The sequence below is a fragment of the Ziziphus jujuba genome, chromosome 10 (assembly GCF_031755915.1).
Source record: "Ziziphus jujuba cultivar Dongzao chromosome 10, ASM3175591v1".
Taxonomy (NCBI): Eukaryota; Viridiplantae; Streptophyta; class Magnoliopsida; order Rosales; family Rhamnaceae; genus Ziziphus; species Ziziphus jujuba.
The window spans coordinates 17,767,129-17,788,593 of NC_083388.1; the positions used below are offsets into that span (position 1 = coordinate 17,767,129).

General features: G+C 34.3%; 1 protein-coding gene and 1 pseudogene across 1 annotated transcript; one reads left to right on the forward strand and one right to left on the reverse strand.

Annotated features, from left to right (window-relative positions):
• The first annotated feature begins 1,634 nt into the window (after window positions 1–1,634).
• Window positions 1,635–5,863, forward strand: LOC107411486 (uncharacterized; annotated as a pseudogene).
• Window positions 5,864–12,942: 7,079 nt separating this feature from the next.
• On the reverse strand, window positions 12,943–13,455 carry LOC112490635 (uncharacterized). Its single transcript, XM_025070821.2, has one exon. It carries the CDS (start codon window positions 13,453–13,455, stop codon window positions 12,943–12,945), a length of 513 nt encoding a protein of 170 aa, XP_024926589.2.
• Window positions 13,456–21,465: the final 8,010 nt, after the last annotated feature.

Genomic DNA, 21,465 nt, shown 5'->3' on the forward strand with positions numbered 1-21,465 from the left:
TATATGTATATATACAAATGCTGAAGTTGGAATAATGGACCAAGCAAGAAGGCTTTTAAGCTTGGCTAAAGGGATTTGGATGAACAAGTAGGCTACTTTACTTGGATTAAAGAGTGGGCTAGAATGAAATATGAACAAGCATAAGGCTTAGAACAATTTGGCTTATCTAAGGTTTGACAAAATACCATTTATTACTTTAATATCTAGATTATTTTATTATTGTTAGGTTAAAAACCCTCCGAGTGGTTCACCCTTTTAATAACATAATCTAAATTAAACCTATATTGCATAGATTGTACCGGCCAAACCAATCCCCAATCAAAAGCTCTACAAGTAGCTTGGGACTACCTTTTGTGTAAAAAAAAAAATATATATTTAAATAAAATATACATTTTAGACCCAATGAAACTATTGGGTTCTTCGTATATAAATTGAATATCAACATTAGCCTCTTTTAATTTTATGGATAAAAAAAATTCAAATTTTGTATATCCATAAAAGTATATAAGACTAACCCATGAGCCCCTTCAAAAAGATTTTATGGAATAAATTTGCATATTTGAATTCCTCGTTAAAATATAAGTATAAAATGGAAATAAATAATTAAATAGGTGCAATATAGAGAGATTTTAGCATGACATGAACATAGACATATGCATATGCTTCTATGGGAAAGATAAAAAAGGTAAAATCATCTCCATAGGCTTAGATTAGATGATAGAAAAATAATTTTATTTTGAAACGATCATTTTCATTTTCCCCAAATTCTAAATGAAAGAAATTAATTATGGTAAAGTCAATTCACCCTTGGATTTACATTAGAGGAATCATTTTAACCTCTTAGCTTCCTCTTTCATGCAAACAGTGGTGCCTCTTGCTCCCAGATTGCAACTCTCTCTCCGATGCCTTCTTTTTCTCCAACAGTCTCTCTCACCGACGGTTGTGATGGCTATGGTGGCACAGATTTGGACTTTATTTGGTGAGTTTGTTCCCTGCCTTGTTGTTTATCATTTGGTGACCATCATTAAAACCCATAATCTTAAGCACTCTCTCTTTTGGTTGATCGGTGGTGGTTACAATGACAGATTTGACTCTTGCTTTGGTGAGTGTCATTTTGTTTCTTAGTCATTAGTATTTGATTGATCAATTTTATTTATTTATTTATTTTTTTTCATCGTTCCTTGTCTAATATCTCACACATCTATATTATCCATCATCAAAGCTTGGCATTCTCATCGTTCTGACAACAGGAGATTACTGCTTATGATCTGAGGTGTAGGTGTCTTCTTATTTGAAGGTGACTAATCTCCTCATTTGCCGTTCATACATTTGCTAGATTCTTTTTGGGTTTTGATTGATGATTTTGTTTTTTCACAATGCTGCTAACTTGCTTCTTATTGTAGCAATATTTCACATGGAGAATCCTTAAGATTTTATATCACCATGACATGATCCGGTGGCTCCAACAAGTATGAATATTCTATATCTATATGTGTGCTTCTTTGATGATTTTTGTTGTTGACTAAGAAGCCTTTGACATCTTTTTTTTTATTTTTATGACAGGATCAATATCATAGATAAAGAGCAATTATTGAGATGAATTTTACAAATGTTGCAAGCATGAAAGAGATCATATGGATGCACTAAGTGTTGAGGGAGATGTTGCGGGTGAAATAAATGTTGAAAAGGATGTTCCGGATGCAACTAATGTTGGAAGAGGTGCTCTAGATGTTTGTTAAAGACTCATACTTTTTGCACTACATATATATCCTTTTTGCAACTCTGGATGTGTTGAAATACTATTAATCCCAAAAGGTTAAACTGATAAAAAGTGGGTTTTTATTTGATTTATATTTTGGGTAAAATGCATTTTAGTATCCTCTATTTTTAGTCTTTTTTAGTTAGTAGCCTATAAAAAAAAATTTTACATATAATATCCTCTACTATTCCAACCGTTAAAACAAATGGATTCTGTTAAAAACTATTTACATTAGTTGCACGCAAAGAAGTCAAATTTTTTAATACTTTCTTGTTTTTTTTCTAAAAAATTGAAAATGAAAAAATGTTTTTAAAATCAAAACATAGGGATATTGTCAAGATTTGCAGATGAAATAGCGAGGGAAGAGAAAGCTCAGGTATTCGCAATAAGAAATAACTGCTTGGACTCAAGGAGTGTAAGAAAGGCATTTGAAGGGGTTTTGTCTCTGGAATTTGTGGAGGTTTTAGTATACAATGCGTACCAGCCCATGTGTTGGAACCCAACCAACTTCACCGATATTCGCCTCAACTCCTTTGAGAAATCCCTTGCCGTATCTTTGTGGGTGTCTTCCACCGCGTTCACCAGGTATCAATCTTGCTCCCAGTTCAAAATGATTCAAAAGCCACTATTGAAAAAAATGGACAAAATATCCACAACTTTGGGACTTGAAAATACTAAACTGATTTCACCATTATTCTATCTACAATTAAATCTTGCTTCTGTTGAGTGGGAATCACCACTGATCCCAAAAGCTTAAACTTATGGAAGGTGGATTTTTATTTGATTTATATTTTTCTCTAACACTCCCTCTCAAATGTAGGTCTGCCTATTTTGGGCTTTTCTCTGGGTCTTTACATTTGTTTTTTTTATTTTGGGTGGAGTTGTTAAGTTTTGAACTTAAGATCTCTTGGTATCTGAATATGATATTATGTTGAATTATCACTGATCCCAAAAGCCTAAGCTTGTGGAAGGTGGACTTTTATTTGATTTATATTTTTCTCTAACAGATTCTTTTGCTTTTAGTGATAATCACTTCGATCTCTTATAATCAAATAGGTCTTGGGAATTATAATATTTTTAAAGTAGCTAGTTCCTTCTTATTTTTATATTTTATATGTTTTTGGAATGGAAGGTTCTTCCAAGCATGATTGAAAGAGGAAGGGTGGTGATTTTGTTCATTGGTTGTTCTATAAGCGGCATTGCTGGATACTCTGAACTATGTAAGTTTCACTCCTTCAAGGTCTTAAAATTTAATTTAACCCAAAATCAAAACTAGCTTGAATTGTAGAATTAACAAATTTTGGCATTGTGAGTGGTTGTATGGATAATATGAACCTAACGGCAGGTTGTGGGAAATTTGCATTGAGAGCACTGTCTCAATGCTTGCCAAGGGAGTTCCAACCAATGGGTGTGCATGTCACGCATGTCATCATTGATGGTGTTGTTGGCCCACCTAGGTTCGTTTCTGTGGAAATGGTGAGTTTCAGATATTTGATTTTAAAAACAGTTTTCCATTTTCAATTTTTCAGAAAAAATAAGAAAGTATTAAAAAATTTGACTTAGTTGCCACATGAAACTCACGTGATTAGTTTTTAACAGAGCCCGTTTCTTTTTAATGGTTTGGATAATAGAGAGTATTATATGTAAAAATTTTTTTTACAGACCTCTAACTAAAAAATGCTCAAAGTAGACGGTACTAAAATGCATTTTGCCCTTATATTTTTCTCTAATACTCTCCTTCAAATGTAGACCGGTCTCTTTTGGGCCTTTTTTGGGGTCCTTACTTGTGTTTTTAATTTATTATTTATTTTGGATGGAGTTGTTGAGGTTTGAACTCAGGATCTCTGGCTCTGATACCATGTTGAAATACTACTGATGCCAAAAGTTTAAGTTAATGGAAAGTGGACTTTCATTTCATTTATATTTTTCTTTAGCACTCCCCCTCAAATGTGGGCCCGCCTTTTTTAGGCTTCTCTTTGGGTCCTTATATTTGTTTTTTTTTTTTTTTTTTTTTTGTGGGATGGAATTGTAAAGTTTTAAACCTAAGACTTTTAGGATCTCTGGCTCTAATACCAAGTTGAAATACCACCTATCCCAAAAGCTTAAGCTGATGGAAGGTAGATTTTCATTTGATTTATATTTTTTTCTAATAGAATGAATAACAGTCTTTAATATTGGCAGTCTTTGAACCTAGTTTTCTGCTTCTTTGGATATTTTGGGTGCATGTTTCCTATTCTTTTGTTTGCATGATTTGGTAGCTCCTTGAGCTATCGTTGTATACTTTTGGTAACTTTGAAGCCTTTCTTTTTCCCCTTTGTCTCTAGCATGGATAATAGGCAACATTAATTTTTTTTATTTTTTTTTATTTTTTTACATTTTGTATGTAGTATGGAATTTGGCTAACTTAGGATCCTTTTTGGCATCTTACATATGAATCATATATCTTTGGCATTTCTCTTTGGATTTTCTATGACTTTTGAAACTCATATGCATGTTTAAGACCCTTTTGGATTTTTTTTTTTAAATAATATGTGGGGATGTGTTTTTGGTGATGCTTTGAGAAACATGTTTAAAACATAATGCTTGGCTGTTGAAAATATGTGATCTTTATAAATATGCTTTCTTGTGCAAGTAAAAAAGGCATTTATTTTGAGACATGGCTACAAATACAAAGAGGTCATGCCAATTTTTTTTTTTTTGGTTAGAAATAAGAGTAATGTATCTTACTTTTGATTCAAAGAGACATAACTAAGCATATGTCATTTAAAATAAGACGTGATGCAATTTCAAAGCAATGAAATTAACAAAGAACTTGATTTTCCAAAACTCATCTCTTTTCCCAAATATATATATATATATATATATATGAGGATTATAAATTTCATAAAAAAAAAAAGAAAAAGAAAAAAGTGAGAAGTGTCCCATAAAGCAATAGCTCTAGCAAAGTAAAATATAGAAATCCAAAAGAGTAAAGTGCCAAAAGAGTGCTTCTTGCATGCAGCATGCTTGTTGACTTTTTGACCCATAAAAATTTTGTCAAAGTTTGAGAGAGTTTTTTGTATCTAACATTTCCTTCAAGAGTAGGATAGTTTGATCCATTCACCATTGATGGGTCATGTTGAATCACTCTAACAGCATTCATAAGCCAAAAGTACCTGCTTGAGTGTGCTTATTTCACAATATTTGGACCTTCCTAGTGGGATGAAATTTTGAGATGGTAATATTTTCCTTCTAAAAAAATTGATGGCTTTGAGCACTAAGTCACCCTCCTAGATTTCTTATGGTCTGACGACCATGTTATAAGCTTTCATTACTCATTCATTGTAGGATGCGACATTATTTATAAGCTTTCATTACTCATTCATTGTAGGATGCGACATTATTCCAGGCTACTTGTCTTTTCATATCGATGGCCTTCAGGTCCTTGATCCGAATGTTAGTGCATGACTCTACATCTCATTCTACATCATTGACAATCAAGGCCATCTTGGTAGGTACAATTTTTTTACAGGTACTACTGTCTTCGATGCCATACACCAAAGTATATACAGAAAATCCGATGGTTGACCTTAGTGAAATTCGATATGCCCATAAATGATTCAGGAGATGGCAGCTTCAACCTCTGTATACTTGTGGACCATTTTTCTTGACATCATATCCTTTTAAAGTAGCTTCTACTTGCTTATTGACAAATGTTGTCCCTTTATCACTTACAATTTTATAGGGGATCTCACATCTGCTCATTATATATTCCCAACTGAAGTTAGACATAGCTGCTCTAATAGTTTTACACATTAAAATAACATCCACCCATTTCGTAGGGTATTCAATGGCTGTAAGAATCTAAATGTGCTCTTTTGATGTCGACGGATTGGTCCAATTAAATTCAACCCCCAAATATGGAATGGTTATGGTATTTTCATGTTTTAGAGTGCTACAACACATCTATAACTAAGGGTTGCATGTGGCTGGCATGTCTGACACTTCTCGTACACTTTCTTTAAGATCTCCCAATCACCCTTGCGTGTCTTGGATTTCACCACTAGGTCATTTACATAGTTTTCTATTTTTTTCCCATAATGTCTTGAAATATTGCAGACATAGCTCTTTGATATGTTGCTCCAGCATTCTTGAATCCAAATGGCATGATAGTGTAGTAAAAGTTCCTAAATGGTGTTCCAAAAGCGGTCTTTTCAGCATCCTTTTATGACATTTTAATTTGATTATACCCAGTTAACTCGTCCATAAATGAGAGCATGCCTTGTTTGAAGGTCGAGCCAATGAGAACATCCATGTTTAGTAATGGATCATCTTTAAGGCAAGCCTTGTTAAGGTCCCAGTAATCTATACACATCTAGATTTGACCATTTCTCTTCTTTATTGGCACTATGTTTGCTAGTCAAGGTGGACATTGGATGGGCTTTACAAACTTTACAATCAACATTTTCTCCAACTCTTTCTTGATTTTCACTTCCACATCTAGATAAAAATTCATCTACGATTGCTTGACAAGTTTACTTTCGGAATGGTAAACCATTTCATGGTCAAGTCTAGGCATATCTTTGTAGCTTCATGTAAACACTTCATGTTTTTCTTTCAACAATACTTATCGAGTTTTGTCTTTCTCCACCAAAAATTTTGGCATTTATTAAGATATGCCTTTGTATGTCTGGATCTGTGATGAGGTCCACCATTTTCAACTCTTCTATAATGGTGGTGGCCCTGTCTTGCATCGACTTCAATGACCAGTATGGGCTAGATGAATCTTTTTTTGTTTTCACGGCCACTTTTTTCTTTGTTGAGCTATTATCATTTGATTAAAGACCTTTTGAATCATTTTGCATTTGTCCTTGACCCAATATACTCTTGGATTCTTCCTTAACTTCTTGTTATCTTAGTGGTTGACTGAGACTTATGCATAAAATTGCATCCTTATCTTAGGAAACTTTTCATGAAGCATGGTCAAGTTTTAAATACCAACATAAATGGTACACTATCCTCCTGTTCAATAAGATTACTTTGATGCATTTAGGTTAGGAAGTTGAAGCTCTGGAATTTGCATCATCCCTCTTCCTTCTCTTTTGATTTATTGTTTTCCTCAAATCATCATCGCCTAGGTTTTTAATTTCTTCCCATAATAATAGAAGAGTTCCTATGAGCTTGAAAGTATCATTTGGTGTTGTGATAAATTCTTTATATAATCTAGCATCAACATAATGAGTCTTTGAGTGATCCAATGTAGTGGCGTTAACAGTTATTCGGATTGGTTTCATCTTGAGGCGTGCCTTTACACAATGATAGAGTGTGGAGACCGCCAGCATGTGCTTGTTAATCCACAACCTTCCTAGCAAAGTATGGTAGCTTAGTTTGGCTTCCAGGACATGAAATCTAGTGAAAGATTGCAACGGACTGACCTTAAGATCTAGTTAGACATGTCCCATTTTCTACCGAATTCCTGAATTTGGTGACAATGATCTTTTTTTTTTACTATTTTACACCTTGAAATCTTTACCATGTCTAATATTCCAAGAGGAATAACATTGATAGAGGATCCTGTGTCAATCAGTGCTCTCCGATCGTAGACATCATTAATTATAGCTTCCAAACATATCCTATGATCTAGGTAAGGGGCTTCCATGTCCTCATCCATAAGTGTGATGGCATGAATGGTTTCTAAAAATGTCCATATCCCTTAAGCTTTGTTACTGTAGCATTATGGTCTATAATGAGATGAGAGTCTAATGAGTGAGTCCGTTGCTGTGAGTCTGGCGTGTGCTCCAAAGCCTCTGTGATCAAACAGCAATTTAAATTTTTGACTATATTGAAGTGCCTTCACCGTAACCCCTAAGCTAGATCTTCCATCTCAACATGGATTTTATTCTTTTTAATGGAAAATGACAGCTATATTTTCTATTGTAACCACTTCTGGATGTTTCTAGTAGCTTGAGCTTAGCTTGACATTGTGTTCATATAGGAACTAATTTTTATACAAGCTGAGACCTCCTCATTGGGTTTTGGTTTTACAATGTTTGGCTCATCTGAGTTGGTTTTATCCAAATTAGGTCTATATTGATTTAGCTTGTCTTGATTTTTCTTACCTAAAGTTGGTTCATTACAATCTCCATATGGATTTTTTTCTAAGATTTTCATCTAATGCTTCTCAAAGTCGTATCACTAACCTTGTGATTCTAGAATTGTCATTTTAAAGCTTGGAGTTTCAAATACTTCTTCAAAAGTTTTTTTTTAAAAATTTTTTGCTTTTCCCTATATGGCATCCAATGGTTTGGGTTCGTTGCTTCATGTCCCTTTATCGCTTAATGATTCCTCTTCTTCCAAGCTTAAGTGGAAATCGGTTAACACATGGATGGCCACTGCTGCTACCTCTTTCACTTTGTGTTGAGGTAGCAGGTCAATCTCATTAGTTTATTTCTTCATTGGTATCTCAAACTTTCTATCATTCAATTTGGCATGGAATGATCTTCTTAAGCTTGGCATGTTGGGGTCGGATGGCCTACATATTGATGGTAGTGATAAAAACATAGTTGTACTTTGTTTTTCTTAGTTGGCAGCTTCCTCGGTTGGAAAGGTTGGATAAGCCTATCTTCGATCAATCAATCAAGGATGGTATAAAGTTCAGCATCTAAGCATGGAATTGCTAGATAAGTTTCCCTCTCATTCCTTTTGTTAATTCTGGATTGCCTTTACCCTTTTCTACCATTGTCAATGTTTGATAAGACTAGTTCTTTTCCATTCTCAACGTCCGAATAGGCAACTTGACAGATAGTGAAGTCTTTCATATAGACTACAGAAGCCTTAAAAATTGAGTAAATTTGAGGTTCTCTAAGTGTGCTCGTATTCCATTGTGATGTTGATGCTATAGATCTCCATTAATGAGTCTTCATCGTACGCCTCATAGCACTACATGGCTAATCATGGAACTGTCGCACAAACTCCACTAGTGGCTTCAAAGCCTTTTAGCATGTTTTTTTCGATTGAATAATGGTTACTCATTCTCCATTTTAGAAGTATTTTCTGTTGGATGTGGTTTATGAAATAATTCTATCAGATATGGCATCCAGGATTATCCATCTGCATCTAGCATATGCGACAGCTTTTATTGATTTAAACTTCAAGCAGCTCTTTCAAATGCAGCATTTAAGATAACTCCTTTATATGTGGTGTTTCAAACAGCTACCTTAATAATGAATTGGGACAACTTCTCCTAATGCAGTATTTGTGAACAACTACCTTGAATGTGGAACTTGGGATAGCTACTCTGAATGTAGCATTTTGCACAGCTCCCCTAAATGTGGCACTTGGATAACTACTTTGAATATAGTATTTTGAATAGTTTCTCCGAATGTAGCTTTGGACTTGTATATAGAAGTCAATTATTGAATGACTAATATTTTTTCTTGTTAAGTGATGAAGCTTCTAGTAATCTCTGTGGACTAACTACACTAAATATGGTAGCAGTAAGTCATCTTATGGTAATGGGATTGTTGCTTACCAAATGGTTGTTCTTTCTATCTTTAGATAGTGGAAGCCCCTATGTGGTTTACATAAGATTAACTATGCTTGATGAGAGAGTAGATGTTTACTTATTCTCCCTTTAATTGGTGGAAGCCTCCAAGTTTTTACCTTTAAAAGACATCTAGATAAACAAGTTCTATTGTAAGGCTCAGATTGTATCAACTAAACCCATTTTGTTATCTTGACGCTCTTGAATGACATTTACCACACCAGCCATTGTAACCTCATATTAGCTAACTTCTCCCTTTTTTTGATTTGTTATGTGGCTTTGACAAGAATTAGAATCTCCTTTGCCTTCATTTACCATGATTCACGTTATCATGGTTTTGAATGTTATTTTTTAATATGGCTTGCTCCTTGGGTCCTTAGCTGAGTTGCTTTTAATTTTGGGGTCAAAATGTATCACGAGTTTTGCACGACCATTGGATCCTTTAGACTTCACACATTCATCCAAATGTAATGTTTTTTAAAATTTAGGCTCATTTTGGATACACAGCTCTCGCTCCTAAATCGCACTTGGATTCTTAATGCTGGTGAGTCAAGTCATATGCCCTTCAAATCCAGACTTCTTAGTGAGACCATCTAATCACAAATGACAGGACCGGCCCCGGGAACCCTCCTAGGATCTCCTGGAGGTCTCGCCTAGTGAAGTTCCACCGGACAATCCCTAGAGAATATCCTATGGAACTTCATCTTAAAACATGGACAACGAACACCAGCAATATCAATAATACCTCAACATAAAAATATAAAATAAATCCACAACAGCACAGGTCTACAACCGGCCTATAGTACCATAGGCCATAACTACCCACAGAAGTACCGTGGTCTCTACCGAGTCCCATATTTAAAATCAGAGCTTCTAAGAGTGTTAACAAAGTCTAGGAGTACAAACAAGTAATAATTAAGTCCAAAAGATAATGATAAATAAAAAAAGGATAAATACGGCTACTATCGTGATAGGAACAAAGCGATAAGCTGTGCGCGAGGTAGACTGCTACTAGCTGCCTGGGCCTAGAGGAACGAATTTAAAACAATAAAATGTGACATAAGGGAATCTCAATGAATGGCATAGTATAATATAAAAATAATAATTTATTTCCGTAAAAATCTTTCTTTCAAGACCTCTCGTTCCGCTCTTTTGAAAAATTTCTTGTTTAAAAATTATTTCACAAAACCTAAACTTGTATCCAAATTTAATCTCATAAAAATTGATGCCCAAAGGTATAAATGAACAATCATTGTTATATTATAAAATGTCTCGATCAAGATATAAATATTTGAGCATAAAATGTAATAAACACAGTTCCACAAAATATTTATGAAAATGCAGTAATGATCACAATAATTGAGAATCAACAACGTACTCAAAACGTATAGAATGTACCATTCGATGTACCAACTGTAAATCGTGGGATATACCCACCTCACGACCCTCAATATATGAAAGACATCGTGGAAATATTAAACCATCGGAATGTACCTAACTTCACGATCCGTGGCAATAAATATCATGTGGGCTGAACCCAATCTCACGATACCGTGGCAATAATAACCTGTGGGATAAACCCAACCTCACGGTTCATGGCAATAATATCCTGTCGGCTGAACTCAACCTCATGGTATGGTACCGTGGCAATAATAACCTGTGGGATAAACCCAATCTACAGTTCGTAGCAATAATATCCTGTGAGCTAAACCCAACCACATAGTACCGTGGCAAAACTCAGCGCGCTGTAATATAATATAATATAATGCTGATCCAAGATATTAGCATTACATGGTACATCAATTTAAAAATAATCAATACATTATCCTTAAAACAATCTCGTAAGATCATATATACTTTTCCAAATGATACTGTATCATAAATCATATCTGCTTATTTAAATATTTCAAAATTCTCAAATCATCATTTCATGCCAAAATCAAAAATGCCACAGTGAAATATGTTCACCATAAACCGATTTTAGACATCTAAAAATTTATAAAATATTTGAACATTCTTAAAATCATATAAATTTTCAATCTGTTTCTCAAATCAATTATTTTCCAAAATAATTTAAAATTTCAATTCAAATACCAGGATATTTAATTAACATAATTCTCAAGTTCATTATGAACTCATCAAAATTAGAAATCATTAAAAATCTTATTAAAATCCGCATAAAATGATAATTTGTGTAAGTGAAAGTAGATATTTTATATGCATAAAACAATCATTTCAATCAATTTATATATACGTAAAATATCCAAAACACACATATATATTATTCTATATATCGAAAACATTTTAAAAATAATAATCACTCACCGTACTACAGATGCTCACTCCTGCTCTTCTGCAGGATTGCCTTTAGGCTCCATTCGAGTGCCTGTAATATAATAAAATATTTTTTAAATTCCAAATAACTAAACCAAATACACTTGTATGACCCAAATGTCTTAAAATAATTTATGGTACTATAAAATTACATAAATTGGACACCGGACAGTCCAATTATACTGCATGTCCTTAGGATCCGGTATCCAAAATTGGGGATTTTCAACCGAAGCCTAATATACTAAAATTAACCACCAAAGAGGTCCTAATAATATCCAATTTCACTAATCCAACTCCAATTTTAACCAATTTGACCAATTTTGTCCAAACACAATCCCAATTCATCCAATAATTAACTAATTGATCCAAAAATGGAAAAATTATCAAACGACCTCCAAAATTCACAAAATTAATATCCACGGAAAGCTCAAGAGACAAGGAACCCGTCAGTATGCTCACCTTGGTCCAAAGATTCCTTCGGTGGCAGAAAAACTCGGTTAAATCTTTGACCGAATTTCACATCGTCGTATCTTCCAAATGGTGAGGAATCTGGGAAAAAGAACTACGGAAATGAGTCTAGAGGGTCCAAAAATAATAGGATAGGTGTATGGGTTGCCTTGAAATGGCCGAAAAATATGAAAATCAGGCGACCCACCTCGTCAGCCGCCGCAGTCTTCTTCAGCTAGATCCGGCCGCGTCTGGTCGCCGTTCACTGTGAAATTTCATGGCCAAGCTTGCCTTAACATGACTTCCTCCCTGGTTGGCACGTGTAATAGCTTGGTGGCCAGAATGGGTAAAAATAGCGGTGACTCGGTTTGCCGTTAAACTGGTCGAAACGATCCAGTTCGGATCCACAAGTTTGGAAGAGCAATTTCTCAAGTTTTGGGGATAAAATGGATATTTTGAGATTTTTTTCCTGTTTGGCATGCTTACCGAGGCTTATATAGAGCCTTGAGTCACTAACAGACAAAAACTGGAAACTGGTTTGGACACTGATTTAAAACTTATGCTTAAAACTTCTCAGAACCATAACTTTTTATCTGTAACTCGAAATTTAGCATGCCGCTAGTCTATGAACTCGTATCAACAAGATCTACACAATGGTATCTCAGTCAAACAAAAAATATTAACCATTGAAAAAGTTAACTTAGACCCACATATTGTTCACTTGGTCAAACTTAGTTAAATTGGTCAAACTTGTTAAAACATGTGTATTTTTGGTACTGGGTGTTACAACCTATCCCCTTAAAAAAATTTCGTCCATGAAATTCGTACTTTAGTTTTGGAAGAGGTGAGAATACTGACTCCGCATTTGATCCTCTCGCATCTATGTCGCCTCCTCAATAAGGTGATTCCTCCAAAGAACCTTCACCAAAGGTATAGTCTTGTTGCACAGCCTTTTCTCTTCCCTTCCTAAAATCTGCACTGGCTGCTCGTTATAAGACAAGTTATCCCTCAATTCAATCTCTGGTGTCTCCAACACATGTGATGGGTCTGAGATATACTTGCGAAGCATGGAGACGTAAAAAACATCATGAATTCCAGAAAGCTCCTCTGGCAAGTTGATCCGGTATGCCACTGAACCTATCCTCTTTATGATCTCATATGGTTCAATGTAGCGAGGACTTAACTTCCCTCGTTTTCCAAAACGTACTACACCTTTCCAAGGAGAGAGCTTTAAGAGTACTCGATCGCCAACCTCGAACTCGAGATCTTTACTACGTACATTCATAAAACTCTTTTGCCTATCTTGTGCTGCTTTTAACTTGGCTCGTATAATATTGGCCTTGTCTGCTATAGCCTGTACAATCTCAGGGCCTAGAAGTTTCTTTTCACCCATCTCATTCTAATATAATGGAGTCCGACATTGCCTTCTATACAATGCCTTATACAGTGACATCTCAATACTCGAGTGATAACTCTTGTTGTAGGTGAACTCTGCCAAGGGTAGATACTCATTCCAATTTCCTTTGAACTGTAGCATGCATGACCTCAACATATCCTCCAAGGTCTGAATAATTCTCTCAGATTGTCCATCAGTCTGAGGGTGAAAAGTGGTACTCAAATTCAACTTGACACCAAGTTCATTCATTAATCTCCGCCAAAACCTCGAAGTGAACCGTGGATCTCTATCAGATATAATCGATATTGGCACCCCATGCTAGCTCACTATATGATTCATAAAGAGTTTCGCTAACTTCTGAGGAGAAAATCCCTCACAAATAAGTAGGCAATGTGCGAACTTGGTGAGTCGATCCACTATCACCCAAATACCATCATGTCTCTGGACTGTGGGGGGAAGCTTGAATACAAAATCCATCGTGATGTGCTCCCATTTCCATTCTAGGATGGGTAAGGGCTGTAGAAGTTCAGAAGGCTTTCGTCTCTCTACCTTCACTTGTTGGCAATTGAAACACTTGGATACATCTTCAACAACTTATCTTTTCATTCCCTTTTTAGCTATTGATTAACTGAAAAACAATGCCTAGAACCAATTACCAAAGTTTCATTGCCTCTAGTAGTGAAATCTTACTTTCCCACTTGTTTAACTTTCCTTCTCATACTCATAAAGTAAAGGTCTTCAAATTGGGCCTAAAAAACACAATCTATAAGTATTGGTCATAGTCAAAAGCTAATAAAAAGTTCTCATGAAGTATGCATCCACAAATTAACACCTAACTATTGCAACTCAAACATCAAGGAATAGAGCAATCAGAATCCTTGAACAACTTCATCCATCTTCTTTGCCTTAAGTTCAACTCTTTCTGAGTCAACAAATACTTAAAGCTCTTATGATCGGTAAAGATCCGACAAGTGGCTCCATACAAGTAATGCCTCAAAGTCTTCAATATAAAGATCACTGTAGAGAGTTCTAAATTATGAGTTGGATAATTCAGCTCGTGCTTCTTCAACTGTTTAGAAGCATAAGTAACAACTTATAGTTTTCTAAAAGAAAATACATCCATCAATTCAAAAAGAAGGCTTAGAACTTAAATATAATTTTCTCAAACCAAATACCAGTGTCACAAAGTTAAAATTTAGATTATTCTTTTCACCTCCAATTATATTCCTAGTACTTGCAATTATAAGATCCATGTTCCTCATTGATTATCCAGTTTTCTTAACCTCGACAAACATCTTTCTTTTAACCAAATTCATCAAAGTCATGAAATAAAAAATTCTCATACTTATTCCAATATAGGGCCTTAGATTACTTATAAAGCCTAACAGAAATCCTCAAGATTGGCAACACCAAGAATTATGAAACCAAAAGATCAAGTCCAAGTCCTCTCGTCGTCTCAACTATCATTCTTGAAGAAATCTCAAATTCTTCCAATTCCAAACAAACTCTAAGAATTTATACCTCAAGCAATAAAGAAATTTAAATCTTAATTCTAATATCACAACCAAATACTATAAACTAATTAATAGATCCTCAAACCATAAGGAAACATTCATCACTTTCTTATACTCTAACTATGCCCCAAAAATCATATTCTTTAGGAGATTAAGTTATCATCAAGAATATCAATCACCTTTGATCCACAAAATATCGTTGGCATAAAACCTTCAATCTCGAAGAAAACAAAATATCAAAACCAATATCTAAAATTATCACCAAAAATAGATGCCATAAAACCCACTTATGAAATTTACAACTTAGTTCTCAACAAGTTGTCCCACATCAGATCATCGAAAAACATCAACCAAACTTTGTCTGTACCAAATTCTAATATAAGATCTTAATTTCCATGAATCGAAAATAACTATCCTCGGACATTTAACTAGGTCAAATGAACCCTCTTGTGGAGGTGGAAATTTCCAAGTGACATCCCAATGAAACTCGAGTCATCCTAACTTGTGTAACATATATACATAAAAAAAAAGAAGCATATGGTCCTTGAGCCAATAAATTATATCCATCACCACTAAGCATAGATAATGTATCTATTACAACATCGAGATGATCTGTGCCTTTCAACTGATCATAGCATATACCTTACTTCTAGTAAGTTGTCATCCATTCTAACCTCTGCCTTTGGCTGTGGATGAAGACCATTGTCCAGAGTTGGTAGAACCTCCTAAAATCTAGCCTGTTTATGTATCTTGTACTTTGTATCCATCAGTCAGCTGAAATCATGTATCCGATCTTAAGTATCTAGTCTGACCATGTCCTCGATAGAGGAAATTCTTTTTAAATTGTTTTGACTGCCTGTAATGAAATCAGGATCCATTTCACTGACAGTGTCTATCATAAAACTTACCAGATAAGTTATCTCAGACTGCAGATCTCTGAAAATTGTCGCTACTGCTATTCATTATCCACTGTCTTGAACCCTGTGTGGGTGTTTCAACTTTAACCTCTTAATCTTAACAAAGGTTGGAGGACAAAACTCGGGGTGAAATGTAGTCTTAAACTATGTCCAAGGGAGATGTCTCCTAGTTCTTTCATACGTCCACCACTTCCTCGAGTTTCCCTCTAGCATAAAGCTAAACTAATGTGATCTTGTCCTCGTCCGGACATTGCATAAGATTCGTGGAGCCATCACAACCTACTGCTCTAAGTCTACGTACCTAATTAACATAATACCTAATAAAACCACTATTCTCGATGATTAAGCCAGGCACCAAATAAGATACTCCAAATAAATAGACGCATCTGTACTTCCAGCTGTAGCATGCTGGCAACCACGTCTATCTTTTCGCGACATCAAGAAAAAGTTCTATATGGTGGAATCAGTCAAAATATAATTAACACCAACAAAAGGTAAGTATGGAAGGCAAAACACAAGATGAGTCATACAGCAATGCACAACCCCGAGGAATTTAGAACCTAAAGCTCTGATACCAAGCTGACAGGATACTCCCTGAGAACCCTCCCAGGATCTCCCAGGTGGTCCCACCTAGTGAAGTTCCACCGGACAATCCCTAGAGAATATCCTATGGAACTTCATCTTAAAACGTGGATAACAAACACCAACAATATCAATAATACCTCAATATTAAAATATAAAATAAATCCACAACAACACAAGTCCACAACCTGCCTATAGTACCATAGGCCATAACTACCCACATAAGTACCGTGGTTTTTACTGAGTCTCATATTTAAAATCAGAACATTTTAAGAGTGTCAACGAAGTCTAGGAGTACAAACAAGTAATAATTAAGTCCAAAAGATAATGATAAATAAAGAAAGGATAAATATGGCTGCTGTCGTGGTAGGAACAAAGTGATAAGCTGTGTGCGAGGTAGACTGCTACTAGCTGCCTGGGCCTAGGGGAACGAATTTAAAACAATAAAATGTGACATAAGAGAATCTAAGTGAGTGGTATAGTATAATATAAAAATAATCATTTATTTCTGTAAAAATCTTTCTTTCAAGACCTCTCGTTCCGCTTTTTTGAAAAGTTCCCCGTTTAAAAATCATTTCACAAAACCAAACTTGTATCCCAATTTAATCTCATAAAAAATTGATGTTCAAAAATATAAATGAACGATCATTGTTATATTATAAAATGTCTCAATCAAGATATAAATATTTGAGCATAAAATATAATAAACACAGTTCCACAAAATATTTAAGAAAATGCAGTAATGATCACAATATTTGAAAATCAACAACGTGCTCAAAGTGTATAGAATGTACCATTCGATGTACCAACTGTAAACTGTGGGATATACCCACCTCATGACCCTCAATATACGAAAGACATCATGGAAATATTAAACCGTCGGGACATACTCAACCTTACAGTCCGTGGTAATAAATATTCTGTGGGCTGAACCCAACCTCACGATACCATGGTAATAATAATTTGTGGGATAAACCCAACTTCACGGTCCATGGCAATAATATCCCGTGAGCTGAACCCAACCTCATGGTACCGTGGCAACAATAACCTGTGGGATAAACACAACCTCATAGTCCGTAACAATAATATTATGTGGGCTTAATCCAACCTTACGGTACCGTAGAAAAATCCAGCACGCTATAATATAATATAATAAAATGCTGATTCAAGATATTGGCATTACATGGTACATCAATTTAAAAGTAACCAATACAGTATTTTTAAAACAATCTTATAAGATCATATATACTTTTCCAAATGATACTGTATCATAAATCATAATTTAATATTTAAATTCCACCACTTATTTAAATATTTCAAAATTCTCAAATCATTATTTCATGCCAAAATAAAAAATGCTACAGTGAAATATGTTCACCATAAACTGATTTTAAACACCTAAAAATTTATAAAATATTTGAACATGCTTAAAATCATATAAATTTTCAATCTGTTTCTCAAATCAATTATTTTCCAAAATAATTTAAAATCTCAATTCAAATACTAGGATATTTAATCAACATAATTCTCAAGTTCACTATGAACTCATCAAAATTAGAAATCATTAAAAATCTTATTAAAATCCGCATAAAATGATAATTTGTGTAAGTGAAAATAGATATTTTATATACATAAAACAATCATTTCAATCAATTTATATATACGTAAAATATCCAAAACACACATATATATTATTCTATATACTCAAAATATTTTAAAAATAATAATCACTCACAGTATTACAGATGCTCACTCTCACTCCTCTGCAGGATCACCTCTAGGCTTATCTCGAGTGCCTGTAATATAATAAAATATTTATTAAGCTCCAAATAACTAAACCAAATATATTTGCATGACGCAAATGTCTTAAAATAATTTATGATACTATAAAATTACATAAATTGGACACCGGACAGTTCAATTATACCGCATGTCCTTAAGACTCGGTACCCAAAATTGGAGATTTTCAACCGAAGCCTAATATTTCAAAATTAACCTCCAAAGAGGTCCTAATAATATCCAATTTCACTAAGCCAACTCCAATTTTAACCAATTTAACCAATTTTGTACAAACACAGTCCCAATTTATCCGATAATTAACTAATTAACTCAAAAAAGGAAAAAATTATCAAACGACCCCCAAAATTCAGAAACTTAATATCCATAGAAATCCCAAGAGACAAGGAACCCGTCAGTATGCTCACCTTGGTCCAAAGATCCTCTGGTGGCCGGAAAACTCGGTTGAAGCTTGGGTCGAATTTCAAGTCATCGTATCTCCTAAACGGTGAGGAATCTGAGAAAAAGAACCATGGAAATGAGTTTAGAGGGTCCAAAAATGATAGGATGGGTGTATGGGTTGGCCTGAAACGGCCGAAAAATGTGAAAATCCGACAACCCACCTCGCCAGCGACCACCGTCTTCTCCAGCTAGATCCGGGCGCTTCTGGTCGTCGTTCGCCGTGAAATTTCACAGCCAATCTCATCTCAACGTGGTCTTCCTCCTTGGCTAGCACGTGTAATAGCTTGGTGGCCAGAAGTGGTGAAAACGATGGTGACCCGATTCGCCGTTAAATGGGTCGAAACGACCCAGTTCGGACTCACAGGTTTGGAGAAGGAATTTCTAGAGTTTTGGGGATAAAGTGAGTATTTTGGAGTTTGTTTCCTGTTTGGAATGCTTACTGAGGCTTAGATAGAGCCTTGAATCACTAACAAATAAAAATTAGGGACTGGTTTGGATACTGATATAGAACTTATGCTTAAAACTTCTCAGTATCATAACTTTTTCTCCATAACTCGGAATTTGGCCTGCCACTAGTTTATGAACTCATATTGACGAGATCTACACAATGGTACCTCATTCAAACAAAAAATATTGACCATTGAAAAAGTCAACTTAGATCCATATATTGTTCACTTGGTCAAACTTAATTAACTTGGACAAACTTGTTAAAACATATGTATTTTTAGTACTGCGTGTTACACAAGTCCAAAGAAGAAAATACATTCCACAGAGATCAAATATCCTAAAAATGATATTAAAAGAGACAAGTTAATAGAATAAAACATAATAAAAACACAAATTTATAACTCCACAAATAAAGCAAATGAGGATACGAAGCAACCTTTACAATATAGTCTCAGAAATGGTACTTTCCTTGAATGATTTCTTTTAAAAAGAAACCAACTAAACAAATTAGGCTTTGGATAGAGGAAAGTCTTCGTAAGGTTAAAATCTACGAGTATGAATTTTAACTCACACTCAATTCAATGGGCTTATCTTTCTAATTTTTCTAGTTTTCCTTTCTAAGGTGGCTATAATCCAAAGGTTACCCAATGTATGTGGCTAGAATGATAGAGAGGAAGAAGGAGAAGAAGATTAGAGTCCTCTTTATATAGAGTTTTAAACTCTCTTTTAATCTTCTTTTTTACCCATTATTTTGCTTGATGCAACTTGCTAATGAAAAGATTTCTTGTAATCATGGTAGGCAAAGGAAGTAAAAAGTTCAAAGAATAGAATATTTTCCTTAAATGGCATTTAGAGTGGATAAGATAAGGCTTGAATTCAGCCCAGATTATAGAAGGTCATCCGAAGGTAGATGGGCTCTTTTGAATTTTACAAAAGGAAAAAGAAATCATTTTTCTTACTTTTCCTTTTGGTGATTGATGTAAAAATGCTTTTAGGGAAAATGAAAGAAAGAGAGGAGAAATCATTTTTCTTACTTTTCTTTTTGATGATTGATGGAAAAATGCTTCTAGGGAAAATGAGAGAGAGAGAGAGAGAGAGAGAGAGAGAGAGAGAGAGAGAGATGGTTTTAAGTGTGAGAGAAAATGTCATGTTTATCATGTAAAAGACTTCTTATTAAACAAATATATTTTAGTGCATAGGGAAAGCATGTCCTCCTGGAAATATTATCCCACTTTCCCATGTGTACCTATATGCAAATATATTTGGCATAAGAGTAATTCAAACAAGATATATATATATATATATATATATACATACTATATAGATTTATATATATATAAATAGTGCAAAGCATTTTATATATTAAAGTAATGGGCAAAAATACATGAATATGCCTACATGCATATACATATACATATTATATATATATATATATACATGTTGAAATTGAAATAACAGGCCAAGTTAAGCGGGTTTTTGTCCTAAGGGCTTTGGTTAAAAAAATAGGCTACTCTATTTGGATTAAAGAGTGAGCTACAATGAAAGATGAATTAGCTTAAGGTTTAGGACAATTTGGCTTATATAAGGTTTATTGGCTAATAGACTATTTATTAATTTAATCTAGATTATTTTATTATTATTGGGTTAAGAACCACTAAGTGTATCATATTTTTAATAAAATAATTTAAATTAAACCTATATTGCATAGCTTATGCAGCCAAACTAGTCCCCAATCAAAAACATTACAAGTAACTTAGGACTATTCTTTGCATAAAAAAAGAATTTATTTAAATAAAATATGCATTTTAAATTTAATGGGTTTAAATTGGGCTCTTCATATCAAAATTAGATATCAAAATTATTAAAAAAAAATTGTAAATGTAAACTGTCATATTTCCATATAAATACAATGAATTAAATTGTACATCTTCATTTACTCAATTAAGATATGAAACTTTAAAAAAAAAAAAATGGATACAAAAGGGGGTAACATAGTGACATTGTATGAAAACTGAAATGTTAAAATAAAAAGATTTATTACAATGATACCCTTAAGCCTTTGAGATTTGTTATACTTTGACCTCCAATCTATGAAATTGGCCAATTTACTCCATGTAAAAGGCAAAACGTTGCCACAATTTTATTGTTTTCTTGACCATGTGCGGTTCACATGACTTTTCCTTTGCTAAAACAAGGTTATTTCAGTCTTTTGATCTCTCTCCCTCTCTCCTCTCCCTCTCTCATAAAGTTGAAACAAGGTTATTGTAACCTTTCCATTTCTCTCACTTCCTCCCTCAACTAAAATGATA

Coding starts and splice junctions, on each gene's coding strand:
- LOC112490635 (XM_025070821.2), bottom strand. CDS start 13,455: ATGGGTGAAAAGAAACTTCTAGGCCCTGAGATTGTACAGGCTATAGCA.